General features: G+C 43.1%; 3 protein-coding genes across 3 annotated transcripts in view; 2 read left to right on the top strand and 1 right to left on the bottom strand.

Annotated features, from left to right (window-relative positions):
• The window catches only part of LOC119578181, a 29,816-nt gene that overhangs the window by 10,187 nt on the left and 3,159 nt on the right, over positions 1 to 16,470 (top strand).
• LOC119581408 lies at positions 1,064 to 3,949 on the top strand (the record flags this gene model as incomplete). Its single annotated transcript, XM_037929702.1, is given in 6 exon segments — positions 1,064 to 1,602; positions 1,834 to 1,886; positions 2,020 to 2,092; positions 2,263 to 2,297; positions 2,410 to 3,144; positions 3,324 to 3,949. Coding segments are annotated over 6 exon segments (1,643 nt in total), but the record flags the coding sequence as incomplete, so codon positions are not given.
• Positions 15,485 to 16,470, bottom strand: LOC119581424 (mucin-17-like; the record flags this gene model as incomplete). The annotated part of the gene is given in 1 exon segment (XM_037929703.1): positions 15,485 to 16,470. A coding segment is annotated over 1 exon segment (431 nt), but the record flags the coding sequence as incomplete, so codon positions are not given.

The raw sequence follows: 16,470 nt of genomic DNA, 5'->3' as shown, positions 1-16,470 counted from the left end.
TTTCTCTTTCTCTTCTCTTTCTCTCTTCTTTCTCATCTTTCTCTCTCTCTTCTTTCCTCTTTTTCTTTTCTCTCTTTCCTTTTCTGTATGTGTGTGTGTGTGCGTTGTGTGTTTGTGCACACCGGTGACACACACACACACACACACACACACACACACACCACACACACAATACACACACATACACACACACACACACACACACACACACACACACACACACACACACACCACAACACACCTACAACACACATATATATATATATATATATATATATATATATATATATATATATATATATATATATGTATGTATGTATGTATGTATGTATGTATGTATGTATGTATGTATGTATATATACCCTCCTCACCTCACTTCCTCCCTCCCTCCTTCCTCCCTTCTTTCCCCCACCTTCCCTCCCCTTTCCGCCCATCCCTCCCTGCTATCCCACATCCCTCCATTCGTCCACTATTCTCGTCCACCCTTCTATCGCACCCAGCACAGCATAATCGATATTAATCTTCTTAGCTCGGCCTTCGTGTCGCTGTAACAACGCGCAAGGATTATGACGGCGGAGACCGGAGCGAAAGTCTCCTCAAATATTCAGTCTTTTTTCAAACTGTGTTGACCTTTATCGTCGTATGGACTTCGGAGTGATTATTAATAGAATTAAAAACATATCAACCTTCATATCTGCAATCTTTCTGAGCAGATACCTTCCTTATCTTACCACAAAAGGGGGAAAATCACGTCATGGTACTGTAAGGGAGTAACCTTCGGGATTATTCACGAGGTTGGGTTGTTAAGGTTGCGAGGTTTCATGTTGCATTTGCTTTTTGTGTCGAGTGTTTTGACATTGTGTAGGTAAATCCACATACGTAGACGTAGTACTTTGTCTCCTTATTTTGAAGGGATGATTCGGTCTGGCTTTCGAAAGTAATACGATGTGTTTTATAGGAAGTTGTAACTGGGAGTGAATGTTAGGCCTTTATTTTGTGATTAAAAGTAATTCTGCTCACTATCAGTGATATAAGAGATTTAATAACCTGCCTCTCCTTCCAGAGCGACGTCGGGGCAAGGAGATCAACAAGTATGGAGTAGCTTGGATATGTCCTGACGCCGCCAGCGCCTTCAGCAAGAGACGCCTTCCCACCGACAGCATTTCCTCAGATTCCTCTCTCACTCATCATCTCGCTAGTACTGCCCCCTTTGTGTCTTCCTTCCGCGGACGATCCCCGTCCCCGAGACCTCCTGCGTGTTCCTGGGAGGGCCTCGACGAGCGGCGGAAGGACCCTCTTGCCCATGCGGCGCTCCCCGAAGGAGTAGTCCGCGATCTCAGGGAATCTCATCGAGCCTCGAGTACAAATGGCACGTCCGGCGGCTCCTCGCGAGACGTCGAGGGGGGTACGGGGACAGGAGCTTCTAGTCGACGCCCTCAGGAGACCGAATCGGCCGAGAGGAGCCTTCGCCCAGGGGCCGAAGGGCAGGAGAGCCCGCAGGCCAAGGTCATCTGTGTGGAGATCAAGCCCAAGCAAGGTTACATCGATCACTCTACGCCCGGTCTTCCCATGTGTGTCTTTTGTATCAACCAGTATGTTAAGGTGAGTTAGCATTATGTGAATCCTTTGTGGGGAATCGGATCCTATGTACACGTTTGTGTATTTGTTTTATATACTCGTATGAGTGTTCGCGTGCGGAAGGGTTGAAATATTGAGACCTTGACTCAGTTCATCTTACTGCTTTCTTATGACCGAATTGCAGAGCTGTTTACGGATGACATCCGCGTGAAACATAAAAGATACCTCCTATAACTTCCTGCTTCTAAATTCCAGCCCGAAAAGTGCCGAGACCGAAGCCGTTACTGCCCTCAGGACTTGTTCTCAGGGTAAGCTGCCGTTTTTCATATCGTGACATTTTTGACAAAACTCTAAGCTATACTTGAAAGACAAAATTCGGTTCTTCTGTGTTATAAGTTTAGGAAACTAAAAACAGCGATTATGCATTCATACATTCTGTAGGGATTTGACGCGGATGAGACGCGCGGTTGACGCTCTCATACAGTCTCCACAGACGAATTTGAAGGTGTTCGTGGTAAGGCAATTCTCATTTGTATTGTGAGAATAGAACTTGTTTATTTATCGTCATGCTCCTTCTTTCATGATGTGTTTATGTGGAATATTTCTTTTGTTCCTCTAGGTATATTGTCCATCTTTCCATATAATTGGTAAACTAACATTTTTATTGTTGTTCAATTTCCTGAGGACGGGGAAGCCGTTGAGGACATCAAACATTATAGGTAAGATGGGACTTTGTCGAAATCTTTTATGAAGATGTAGTATGATACACTGTATAGGATGAACACTTTTGTACTCAGTCTAAAGCTCCTTTCTCCTCTTCTTTTCCGCCAGTTACCTGCGTGACGTGATTATTTCGGCTCTCACACACGACTTCGAATCTCCAGTCGCTCTCCTGCCCCAGGGCGACGACCGAGGAGGCGGAAGAAGAGGAGGGGGGCTCAGTCCTCGCTCTCCCCTCGGCAGGACCTTAGCCTTCCAAATGCTGGACCAGCTGGGAGTCCTGAGGGCCAATGCTCTCTACAGACGACTGGCGAAGGAGATGGGGAGCGCCAAGGACGCAGATGCAGCCATCCACGACCTCAGATGTTGGACGGGAGACGGCCGATACTGCCAGCTGCTGGAGCAGTGTGGTCGGTGCTGGCACAGCGGACAGCCGTCCTCACGAGACGAGGGAGGCGCGGAGGAGGCGATCGAGGTGCCGAGGGATGGTGCTGGGGAAGGTGCAGCGTCGAAATGCAAAGTGAAGGGTGTAGATTCAAACAAGGTGACTGAACACGGCGATTATTGCAACAATAGAAAACACAAGACGGCAAGGCGTCACAAGCAGGACACAGGTATAGATATGCACAACTTGGGTGTAAAAAGTTGGCCAAGAATGATACCCCCAGAATTACTGGACAAATCGCACCGTGGATCAAAGGAGGTTCAAGAAAAGGGAGAAGGCGCGGCAGACGACAATGCGGCTGTGACGCGGTCGGAGATGGTCCGAAGACTGCAGGAATTCCTTCTGGCTACGACGGCCAAGGACCTGTCACTGATGGTTCTGCTGAGTGGCCCTCACACCAAGTAAGGAATTCCGATTTGGTTCTCAATTAAATCTGTATTCTCTCCTTTTACATGACAGTAAAGTTTGCCATTTTAAATGCTTATGATAAACCAGTAAGTAGTCATATAAATGAATGTGTCAGTTCACATGACATAAAACTAACCGCATGTGCATGAGATGACCGTCCTTTCCTCCACAGCCCGCCGCCGCCCGCAACCTGTGGCAATGTCTCGCCCTTCCCCGTGGCACTCGAGCGCGTCTGGTACATGTGCCAAGTGACCGGGGTCGACCTCATCGCCAAACCCCCGAGCAAGATCAGGAAGAGAGAGCGAGACCACAAGAAGCAGGCGGATGTCTTGCGGGACCTGATAGCGAGGGGCGCTGAGCCTTCTTGCTGCAAACCCTGAAATCTGTTATGTTATGCATTTGCCATTGTTGATCTGTTGTTTTTAAGTGCTGTGATGGTGATATGCAGGCGACAGAGAGTGATAATGATGTTTCCGAAAAAGGGAACTTCAGTCTCTGCGAGTTGCTGAAGTTCCCTTCAAGTTCATTCATTATCAAGCCATAATTTTATATTAGTATATTTCGTACTATTTTTATATGTTTCATTCAAGTGCCATTGATTTCTCGTCTTGCCTTTATAGTGTACAAGAGCGTCCTAGAAGTATTCATGTCTTCAAGGAAACTGGCCGAGAAAATGTCTCCAACTTTGTGATGTGTAGAGTAGTTACCAGGTTTCCTTTCGTGCCAAAATAGGTAGTTCAAGTTATTAGCTATTATATTATTGTCCAGATGTAAAACAATCATTATATATATATATATATATATATATATATATATATATATATATATATAAATATATATATATATATACATATATATATATATACACACTCCACACTCCACACTCCACACTCCACACTCCACACTCCACACTTCACACTTCACACTTCACACTTCACACTTCACACTTCACACTTCACACTTCACACTTCACACTTCACACTTCACACTCCACACTCCACACTCCACACTTCACACTTCACACTTCACACTCACACTCACACTCACACATACACAACATAGACACGCACACATATAGACACACATACATATACACGCACACATATAGACACACACACATATAAACACACACATACACATACACACACACACATACACACACATACACACACATACACACACACACATACACACATACACATACACACACACACACACACACACACACACACACATACACACACACACACACACACACACACACACACACACACACACACACACACACACACACACACACACACACACACACACACACACACACACACACACACACATATTTTTATATTTATATATACATTTCTATTTATATATTTTTTTTATATATAAATATATAATTATATATTTATATATATTCATATATATACATGTGTGTGTGTGTGTGTGTGTGTGTGTGTGTGTGTGTGTGTGTGTGTGTGTGTGTGTGTGTGTGTGTGTGTGTGTGTGTGTGTGTGTGTGTGTGTGTGTGTGTGTGTGAGTGTGTGTGTGTGTGTGTATCTGTAATGTATGTGTGTGCGGACGGTCTATACTAGTCAAAATAGACGTTTTGTGTCTAGTCAAAAAGTGACATTGGGTCTGGTTCTGTGAAGCTGTAGCACATTTAGCTCCACACTAGAACAGCAGCACAAAATTCTAGAAGTTCTTGTACAATACTTAGGAAGACGAGAAGCCTGACTATTTACGTCGGGATCTCTTTATTTACATATCCGGTTAATATCACTGCCACGGTATTTGGGCGTCTGCATTCCATTCCTGTGTCACGATTGGTCTGCCCTAAGGAATTAGTTTCGCCACAATTGTAAATTGTACTTCATTTCCCACTCAGGAAGAAATTAAAGGAATCAGATGCTACATAGCCACAGGTTCGGTAGTGCAAAGGTAGATATTAAATTCCCCACCTGGCTAACGGGAAACGTTATCCCACTGACAGAGATAATAGAGACTTTGCAAATGGGGAACGTCCGCGTCCCCGTATCCTCCCGCTTCGCCATAAGCTTCTGCAATTGCTTGCCACTCCCTTGCTCGGCTGCGGACGCCCATCCCGATGTTACCGCCGATACGGCAGTAGTGCGAATGCGACGCTAGAGCCCAGGTTTGGCGTTGGTTAGTGTGTGTAATCGGTATTTACCTTTGTATCTTGCAGTAAAATTTGTATATAAACTTACAATGCAAGGACTAATTTTGCAAAATTTAACAGAATGGCCAATTTTTTAATGGGTATTAAAAAAGCTGACCTATTTCATCTGATGCCTGAGCTATAACATCGTATCGACACCTTTTGCCAAAAAGGCGGTAGCGTTGGTCATCCTGGCCCGAGGGAGACACCAAATGCCTTTAATCCCTGGCGATCTGTCGGTCCAACGCAGACGCCTCAACAAGTGCCGCGCTTGACGCAAATGTAGTTGACTGCAGTCTATTAGCGAAATTGTAGATCATCGAGTCTGCATATATAGAATGATTATCGTAAATTTGCACTAGAGTGTGACAAATGACAGACGAAGAAATATTTATTTTTTATATCTATGATGCACTTTGTTTGTTAGTCCTTCGTATGCAAAGGCCGAAATATCTCGGAGGTACCTTTGGTATCAATCTAAGCTCAGATCGAAACAAATGTGCATTTTATGTTGCATTTTAGGCTGTGTTGTATGGAAATGTTTTTAGTGTCCATATCGATAATCTTTGTAAGGCACCGTTGAAGGAGGAAGTGAGACCGATTGCCTGGAGCAGTTGCTTGAGTGCATTGATTGTGCTTTCTGGAACGTCTTATCCTTAATGACATAAAAACTCTTTAACAATATGATTATCATTTTTCAGTGTTTTAAGAAATATCATGGTTAGGGTTTGGTTTTAATACTTGTTCAGGAACACATACAGAAACGCACGCAGACAGAATGATAAAACTCACTCATACTTACTTTCTATCTCACACTCTCACACTCTCACTCTCACACTCTCTCTCACACACACACACACACACACACACACAATCTTATATACTATTGGCTCTTATTCGCTGTTTGCATTTATATTACCTTGCCTTTTCAAGCAAAACTCTACACTCTTCCACCGAGGACAGAGATGATCCATTACTGGCTGTGAGAAGTGTGTTGGGGAAAGGGGGGGGGTGGAGTTGGTGCCATGTTGACCGATTTTCTTTTGATTTTTTATTCCTTGCTGAACGTAAGTCCTCCCCTCATAAGCGGGCATGATCGGCGGGCAACTGAAAAGGTGACGTAACAGGCGAAACAAGGAAAGCACTTGTTTACCGAGTAGTTCGTGACGTCATCTATACTCATGCCCGCCTGTGTGCCCACAGATCATGCCCGCTTGAGTGGACAGGCCTTAATGTGCGACAATAATATATTGTTGAGATCCACGTTATATATGTTCATGTGCATGTTATTGTTCTATTACGTCCCTTGAGAAAATTATATAGCTAATGAACAATGATGGTATCCATTTTTACTCATGTATTGTGTCGTGATGTATTCATACAATATCTGGAACAGGTGTGGCTTCATTGTAAGCTAAAAGAAAGTGGAAACGTAACTGGTGTATTCCGTACTGGATCCTCAGGAATAGTGACGTCTATATTAAATGCATTCCAATGGACAAGATACTGTTATCGATATTCAGTCAGTGTATACAGTTTTGGCGATAATTTGATGCTGCAAAATGTTGAAAATGCATTATTATATCCATGTGATATCGTTTTCAAAATTTCTTTATTTTAACAGCGTTTGTTGGGACCAGTAAAAGAATCCTCTTTTACGGTTACATACATATAATGTGGCTTAGAGTAATTGATCATCTCATTATATGTTGAAGTTGAAATATATATATATATATGGAACTCTTAATATATCAATTACCTTTGTGATATAATAATAAAATCAATAAACGCTGTTTAACAAGGTAGTCGATTTTATTAATACATACGCCAACACACACAATGGGTTTGTCATGATTTCCCCTCTCTTGTCCGTTGCTGTCGAGGTGGGGAAGGGGGGGGGAGACTTTTTTTTTTTTTTGGGGGGGGGCGCATCAACATATAAGGTAAATAGCGGCGTTTACAAAATATAGGGATAGGGTGGGACTTATGGGCAAAGCCCCCAGGCAAGGAAGTTTTTTGGTTCACAAGGCGATGTTTGCTGATTTCCAGAATGGTCAATGGCAAATGTAACAGGCATCAAGGTCAGCATTATAGTAAAGTATTGTTGCTAAAAGGGTTAACGTTAAGTTGACGATTTGGATAAGTGGACAGAAGAAAGGGATAAAGAAGAGAAGGAAAAGGAAAGAGGGAGAAGGAAAGACTATGCAAAATTAGTTGAAGCGAGGACTAAGGCCCAAGGCAGGGGTGATCCCCTACACTGGGCCTCAGGCTCTGCATCTTAAGCCTCCCCCCACGGCAACAATAAGCAAGGGATTGAGGGGGAGACGGAGACTGAGGCTCAGTGCTTGGGATCTCCCCTTCCTTTGGCCTCAGCCCTCGACTTAACTAATTTTGGAGGTCTATTCTTCCCAAGCCCTGCGGTGGACAGAAGAAGGGGATGAAGAGAAGGAAAAGGAAAGGGAGAGAAGAAAAGACCCTGCAAAATTTGTTGAGGTGAGGGCTAAGGTCTAAAGCAGGGGTGGACCCATACATTAGCCTCAGTCTCCATCTCCTAAGCCCCCCTCCTCCCCCACGACAACATCGAGCAAGGGATTGGGGATCTAATTACTAAGGTGTGAGAGCTGTATTGAAAAGATGAAAGGCTGACTTTGTGCCAGTCATGAACGCCTTCAGGGAGCCATAGGCACGGTATTCTCTTAGTCAATTGTCTAACCCCTAACCTTCATTGGGGACCCTGAGTGTGGACCTTTTATCTTCCCCACATAATTCAAGCTTACCATGGCCAATAATGAAGATTTTGTAACCTTATTAGGGGTTTTGAGGCTCGCCCCTTTATCAACTAGTCTCTCTGAATCTAACACCTCTGCTCTACCGACCCGACTCTCCTTTGATCACGGCTGCGACCACTGTTACTACACCCCACTCCTCGTGCTGCCAACTTTGCCCATTCTGAATCATCTACCCAAGTTATAATGCAGCCTTCAAAAGTCACCCCTTCCTCACTCCCAGTATTCTCAATACCTCTTCTTCTTCTGAACTGTTTCCATCTCCCTGGCTGATTGCCCTGTCTGTGACAAAGATTGGTCAGAGTGTGGAGACAACCTACTTCCCTGCCTTACTTACTACGATGCGGTATCAGTACAGAGCTATAATATTCCCCCAGAGGCCGCCGTAAGTCCCATATCAATATTGCCAAGATAACTTTTCGTAGACATGATCTTCCCCATTAGGTCTATATGAGAGGAGAATCTTGCCCTATCAGACCATATCAACCCCCACCCCATCAATGTCAGAAATGACATTTTGGCCAACCTACAAAGCACTGTCACTAAACAGCCTGCTGCCTTCTGCGTGCCCAACCCGATCATAACCGTTCAATTGCCTTGCACAATCATGTGAAAATGCCAATTACGGTGGCTCCTATAATATATTCTGTAGAGGCTACCCTGCCTAAAAGTTTGAGTGTGAGGTAGCAGTTCTCAGATACAAACTTGGCCTCATTCTATGAGAAGCCAGATAGGAAGCACGCTGACAAGATTTTTCAATGACTCCCTACTCTAAAACCATCCTTCACTCCACTCCTATCCCTTCTAACCCATACTCCTACACTTCCCATCTCTACACTCCCTATCTCCCCATTAAATCCTTGTTCCATTCTAAATCCAGATACACCAATATGCACAATCCCCCCTGTCCCTCTTTACTACTTGCCTTACCTATTGCACCAGACAATCCGAATGTTCCACCCCATCTTCTTCTACCACATCCCTTCCCACACCTACATCCTCTGCTCCTCAGATGCCTATATCCTCTTCACCTCCTCGTAAAAATTAATATGTTTCCTAAATCTCCCCACCCAAATCCCCTCCAAAAACCCTTGAGGATATTAGAAACTTCTTAAGCATGACCCAATTATACGCATCTTTCTTCACCGTTGGGTCACAGTTGTTTCAATTTACTTTTCTCCTTGACTTTAATACCTTTGAAACTTTACTTTCTCAACTTCAATCACCATTCCTCATCGCCAGTGCTTTCAACTGTCGCCACTCTTTTTAGAGTGACTACCACTACGTCCTAAAGCCGATCCTTGGAACACTTTCTCATACTCACTTTAACATACCTTGACCTTTCTCTTTGTTCTCTTTCCCTTCATCTGTATTTCCATTGGTCAATTTTGTACCACCTTCCCAATAGCGATCACTTTTCTATTATCCTTTTCTATTCTATTTCTCCTTTTTTATGTCCCACGCCCCAAACCCCACTGTTGGTACTTTGATAGAGCAGGCTGGCATACTTTCACCTCTCTCTCTACTCTCTCTCTTCCTCCGTCTTCCTTCTCTTCCACATCAGACATACTCTCATATTTCAGTCAGTCCTGAGTGCTGCCTTCACAGCCATTCCCTGGACTTCCCGACTATATACATCTAAATGTGTTCCATGATGGAACAATGAATGCTCCAAAGCACTTCAAATGAAGTGTCCACCATGGAGTAGTTATTGCTACAAGTGAAATGCCCCCTGTCAAAAATGAGTCCTTGTCTATTTTAAAAGAACACACAATCTGAATCTTTATTAAAACCAGCTGGCAAAATTACGTCTCCACTATTACCTTCTCTTGACCTATTTCTACAGTATGGCATAAAATCCATAAACTATCAGGAAACACCCTTTTCATCCTGCCCCAGTTCTCCACATCCAAACACACTCATTTCTGAACCTTTACAAGTTGCTACTGAACTTATATTTCAGCCAGATCAGCAATGGCTCTCACCTTTCTCCCCACTTCTTTTCCATTAAAATAGCTAAGTAACTCACTCCCATCTCCTCATCCTTTATACAGCCCTATAATGCCCCGTTCTCCTTTATTGAACTCCTTTATGCTTTACTGTCGTGTTGCAACACGGGTGATGGCCCTGATGCCATACATTTTATTTTTTTATAGAATATTTTCTGCTGCATCAACATCTAAGGTCATTAGCAGTGTATTCAAAATATAGTGATAGGGTGGTACTTGGGGTCTTTTGGATTCCATCATGCTCAAAGCACAGCTATCATCTGATCCACCTCTATGTTCCTCATGCAACTTATTTGTTTATTGAAAATTTTCTGCTGCATCAACATCAAGGTTAACACGGCAAAATACAGCAATAGGGTGGGGCTTGTTGGCAAAGCCCCCAGGTAGAAGAACCAGTTCTGAATCTAACTGACAAGGGGAATGGTCGAGTGCACACACTGAGAAATGAGGAGTTAAGGGAGTCAGTAAAAGTACGAGTGGAAGATTACTGCGAAACCAGGACCGGAAGTGGATTTGGAGCCATTAATGTAAACATGAATACTGGAGGAATGGAGACATGGTCAAGGAAATTGGTAAAAAGGATAGAAGGGGGGATATCTGATTTTGGTGGGTCAGGGAAAACAGAGGTGCAAATATGGGGTACGGTAGAAGCCATGAAGGCACGGAATAGATAGAAAACAGAAGACGTCAGAGATGGGGAAAGGGGGAATGGGAGAGGAGGAATAAGTAAATGTGGAGAAGAAAAGGTAGGAAGTAGGGATTATGGGATAGTTAGTTCGGAGAGGAAAAGTTGGTGGATTCGAGCACAGCATCAGAGAGGGAAGGGTATGGCGTTGAGAGAAATATGGCATGCCTGACTCAGTGTAAAGGCTGTCAACTGCAGAGAAGCAGAAGACACCTAGGACTAAGTGAAGACTGCAGTGGTGGATTGTATCAAGATGAGCAGAAAGAGAGATTGAAGCAAAGGAGTAGATATGGCATCCATAATCAAGAGTGGAGAGGATCAAGGTAACATGAAAGATGGGGAGTTTTGCTATCTGAGCCCCAGGATCTATGGGAAAGAGTCTGTAAGATTCGGAGGCGGCAGGGAGGAATTTGCCAGAACAGAATTGGAGTGGAGTGCCATATAAGAAGAGTGGAGGTTGGGGACCTACACATGCACGAAAGTAAGGATGGAGAAAGATTTGAAGGTAGAAAACCAGAAGCCATGGTTAGTGGCCCATTGCAGACTGAAGGCATTGGCAGAGAGTTGATATGGATGTACCAGAGGCAAAGATGGTTAAATCATCAACATATAGTAATGACCGGACCCCTGGTGGTAGAATTGATACAATGTCATTAATAGTAAGAAAGAATAAAGTGGTTCTGAGCACACTGCCTTGCGGGACGCCTTTGAATTGAGGAAAAGTTGATAATGTGGAAGAGGCAATTGTTTAACCTGGAAAGTGTGTTTGGAGAGGCAAGACTTTATAAAGACACTCGTTTCCGCATATGCCTAGGGAGGACAATTTTTAGAGAATATGGTACTGCCATGTGGAATCATATGCTTTTTCTAAGTTAAAGAATATGGCTAATACAGAGTCATGGTGTGCAAATGCAGATGCAATATGTTTCGAAATCAGCAGATTGGTCAGCTGTACTTTGGGCACGACAGAAACCAAACTGAGAAGGAGACTGTAGGATTCAAGATACCATATTAAGCAAAAGTTAACCATTCGCTCTATTAGTCTGCACAAGCACCTAGTTGGAGTGATGGGGCGGTAATCCTGAGGTAGGGTACCCGATCTGTTGGGTTTCAAGAAGGGGAGAAGAGTTTAAGTTTAAGTTTTAAGTTTGGTTTGGATTCCATTTGATACAATGGATATTCTTGGTGTGACATACTGTCTGTCTGATTTTTGCTCACGTGCTGCTGCTGACTCGGCGGAACCGAGTCCTTGCCTGCCGTGGTGCCCAGCCACAGCAGTAACCACTGTACTAGCCCGGAGGCTTCTCACCAATGAGAAGGAAAATTTCCTGTCATCCATACGTGGTTGAAAATAGTTTATATGATGGATAGACGGGAGGATGGAAGGTGTCGGACCATATGGTAGTGAATACTGTCAGGGTTTTCATGGGTGTTGCAGCACGACTGCAAGGCAGAGTCAAGTTGGGGGGGTATTTGCCCGATAGTTTATAGATCCAATGCCAAACAGCTGAAATAGATGTAGATGTAAATGAGGAAACAATTTCACCAGCTAGTCAGGCAGATGCTCTTTTAAAGGAGTTAAGGGCTGATAGCTGATCAGGGTGCCTTGTTTGTAGGAATAACTGTTCCAGGCTAAGTGTTTTAAGGAAAGCACTTTGGTTCAATCAGAATTCTACCAGAGAAGGGGGGCAGAGGGGTAAGACTAGTAGAGTGTGAAGTGAAAGTACACTATCAGCTCCTAATCCCCCACCAGCGTGGGGGATTAGGAAGTGGTACATAAGTAGGAGAAAGGAAGACTGGAAAGTGGTCTAGAATTTTAAACTTTTAGACCAATGGAAATCAAAATGGAGAAGAGAGAGAGGCCAAGGCATGAAAAAAATGCATGCACATGTCAAAATGTGTAGAGCGATTTCAATGAAGAATAATGAGGTCAGTTGTGGACAGGAAGTATTCCAGGGATCAGCCATGGGAGGTAGTGATAGAATCATCCTCAAAGAGTGTGGCAGCAGTTAAAATCACCAACTACTAGAAAAGGTGGCTGTATTTGGGAAATTTGATTTTCAAAAGCAACAAAGCCAATGGGGGAGGGGGGACAGGGAAGGGGAGAAGTACAATGAAATAACTGTGATCCAGCATCGAAGACAGATGCGAATAACTGTGCAAGGGACAGGGTTTGGAAGGGAGGTATAACATAAGGTGTTTTCTTATGGATAAGTATAGACGAGACAGAGTAACTAGGACTTGGTATAGGAGGATGTATTAGAAAAGTCTTTTGGAGACAGATAATAGATAGATTATAAAAAGAAATTATATGACAGAGGTCAGGTCTGTAAAAACTGAAACTGCAAATATTCCAATGTAGGAGAGTTATTGCTTAGTTGATAAGGAGTTAAGGGAGTAGGGACCATTATGATTTAGTTTTGTGGCAAAAAGGGCATGAGTTAACGGTTAGGATAAGTGGACAGAACAAGGGGATGAAGAAGAGAAGGAAAAGAAAAGGAGAAGAAAAGACCATGCAAAATAAGTTGAGGTGAGGGCTGAGTTCCAAGGCAGGGGTGATCCCCTACATTGGGCCTCAATCCCGTCTCCTAAGCCCCCCACGACAATGAGCAAGGGACTGGGAAGGAGGCGGGCTTGTACTATATCCCATCAGCTCACCTTCTCTACCCTTTCACTGCCATACTTGTGGATTTCAAAATTGGGTAATGGTCAAAACAAACAACTGTGCTAGACATCAAAGGACATATAGCACTGATATGCTACTGTGGCAAAAAGGGTAAAAAGGACTTAGTGATTAGGGAAGTGGACAGAAGGGGATAAAGAAGAGAAATAAAATGGTTAATGGTTAAAAGCAAAACATATGTGCTAGACATCTAAGGGCATGTAGCACTATAGGAAGGTACAGTAAAGGGTTAGTGGAGCGTAGTTGACTTAGTAGTCATTTGCAGTTTCAACTATCTAGAATACTGAGAAGGTTAAAGGTTGGTAAAGGAGTTGATGAGTGAATAGGTTAAGGTAGGGTTAGTTAAGGGGATTAGATCAAGTGAAGGATATGATGCGAATATTCCAGTGTAGGAGAGCTATCTTAAGTTGATCTATGAGTGATAATGGTTACAGTGCATGTTAGGGGGCTGCAGTAGAGATTGGAGTGTGAGTTTAGAATGGTAAAAGAATTTGACTGGGGGAAGTAGGAGGTAGAAGTGGGGAAGTAGGATGTAGGAGGGATAGGTATAGGGGAGAGTGTAGGAACGTCTTGGGAGGGAGAGGGAGGGGCAGAGCAAGCGACATTACTGGAATAGGGAGCAAGAGAAAAACCTCGTCGATGTGCTTCTTGTCTGGCTTCCCGAAGAACGAGTCCAAGTTTGAATCTGTAAGTTACCACCTCATGTTCAAATTTGTAGGTGGGGCAGCCCCTATTAAAAAAAAACATTATGGGGGTCACCACATTTGGCACATTGTTACTGTGCAGAGCAGTTTGATCGAGTATGACCAGGTTGGGCACATAGAGGGCATCTGGCTGTGGAATGGCAATATTTGGCAGGATGTCCTAAACGCCAATAATTTTGGCACTGACGGGGAGGTTGATACGGTCGGACATGGAGGAATTCTCCAACAATTGTAAACATTAAAGGGGAGGTCATGTCTACGGAAAATAATTTTGGCAATGTTGGTGGGGTTCTTCCAATGACCTCTGGGAGGAATGGAGTAGCATTGTACTGATATCACATCATAGTCTGAGGCAGGCAAGCAAGTCTTCTGCGCAATCTGACCAATTTTTGTTATAGATAGGGCAGTTTACTGGGGAGAAAGAGACAGTTCTAGTGCAAGTATTGCGGGTTGGGTGTGGTTCTGCAGGAATGGGGTTACCGGAGAGATTAGTTAGCATTGATAATGGTATAGCTTGGGTTTCAGATGTTACGGTAACGAGACGGGAACGGTCGGGTCGGCTTCGGAGAGAGACTTTGCCTACTTGTTTGGAGGTATTGCTGGAAGGAGAGAGTTGTCAGAGTAGGGAGCTGTGGGAGGAATCACGAAAATCGGTCCCATTAGGCTGGGCTAAATAGAGTATCTAAGATATTTGTAGAGATGGGGGTAGTAGAAGGAAAAGAAAATAATTTGTTGAGGCGAGGGCTGACGTCCAAGGTAGGGATGATCTCCTAAGCCCCACCCCCCCATGACAAGCAGCAAGGAATGGGGGTTTTAATTTTTGACCATTATTATTGTCATGATCTCCATTTGAACATGAACCCTTGACATTGTCTATAAGTGTTAATTTTTGTCCAAAGGTATATACTGTATGGATTATTTTATTACCCTGATATATCCATAACTTGCACCAGCTAACTAAAATCAAAATGTGAATTAATCATTAAAATATTTACTGCAAATTCTAAGCTAACATATATTCCACTGTTCATGCTTCCAAAGTATTTGAAGTATTGGAACATTTCCCTATGGTCTTTTATGTAATTATCCTTCAATACAAACGGCTGAGATTTTAACTTAGATCTTACGGCAAAAGCTGGTACATTTCTTTAATTAAATCAACCCAATAAGACTGCACTGGACGGACTCTGATATTGTTCTACAAGAAACTGAACTTTAAAACATTTTCAAGATGAAACAGACCTTTATTAAATCTTCATGAACTTAAAATATATTGAATGAAACGCAACATTGCATATATAAAAGTTTTAATAACAAAACATGAACTCTAAAACGTGATAAAACCAATATTTTCAACAAATAATGCCATGAGTAATTTCTGCACCAACTTGCTGTTATTTTATACAATTTAAATGCGTTTCCCATCACGTGTACAATCATACAGCTCCTCTTGACAGTCAAATTATTATTAACACCTGACTATCATAAAATCATCTCGATCATGTTTAAAAAAAAAAAATAGGGAGCTGAACTTCTATGAAGGGAGATGACGTAAACTGCTGAACAGTCGTTATTCACCAATTTTTGTATTTCTTGTTTAAAATTTTTAAGCTATTCCATGCAACGAGATATATAAATATTACAAAAGGATCTTCTTACGGTCATGGTAAGTAGCTGGACTGATACAAGCTATAAAATTTAACAGTAAAATATTCACAAAATTGCACACCAAAAAACATCCACGTTACATCCTGCGAGCAGCACTCAACCCACATACAAACACATGTAATCACACACAATCGTGAACCCAGCTGAAGCTCAATACACCACACTACAATAAGCGAATTAACTGAGAAGGTGAAGTATAAATTCGATTGGAACGTTCAAGGGTTCATATTCACTCTTGGGTAATTCCTCTTCTGAAGGAATTAGCGGTGGAGCAAGAATGTACTCGGGTGTATCGTGGGGTAAAAGTTGTGAAGTTGCCTCTGTAGTCAATTCTGCTTTCTCGGTCACGAATGTTGATTCCTTCGTCACGGTTTCTGTTATCGTCGATTCCTGCGTCACTGCAGCTTCAGTTGCCATCTCACTGGGCGTTGATTCCTGCGTCACTGCGGCCTCAGTTGCTATCTCACTGGGCGTCAATTCCTCAGTGATGACTGTTCCTTCTGTTACCGTTTCTTCAGAAGTTAATTCCTGTGTGACTGTTCCCTCAGTTGCCATCTCTCTGGGAGTTGTTTCCTCACCGATTGCTGTTGTTGTTACCATTTCTTCTG

The sequence above is a fragment of the Penaeus monodon genome, chromosome 2 (genome assembly GCF_015228065.2).
Source record: "Penaeus monodon isolate SGIC_2016 chromosome 2, NSTDA_Pmon_1, whole genome shotgun sequence".
NCBI classification, from domain to species: domain Eukaryota; kingdom Metazoa; phylum Arthropoda; class Malacostraca; order Decapoda; family Penaeidae; genus Penaeus; species Penaeus monodon.
The sequence above is the reverse complement of the archived record's forward strand: the minus strand, read 5'-3'. Positions and strand labels throughout refer to the sequence as shown.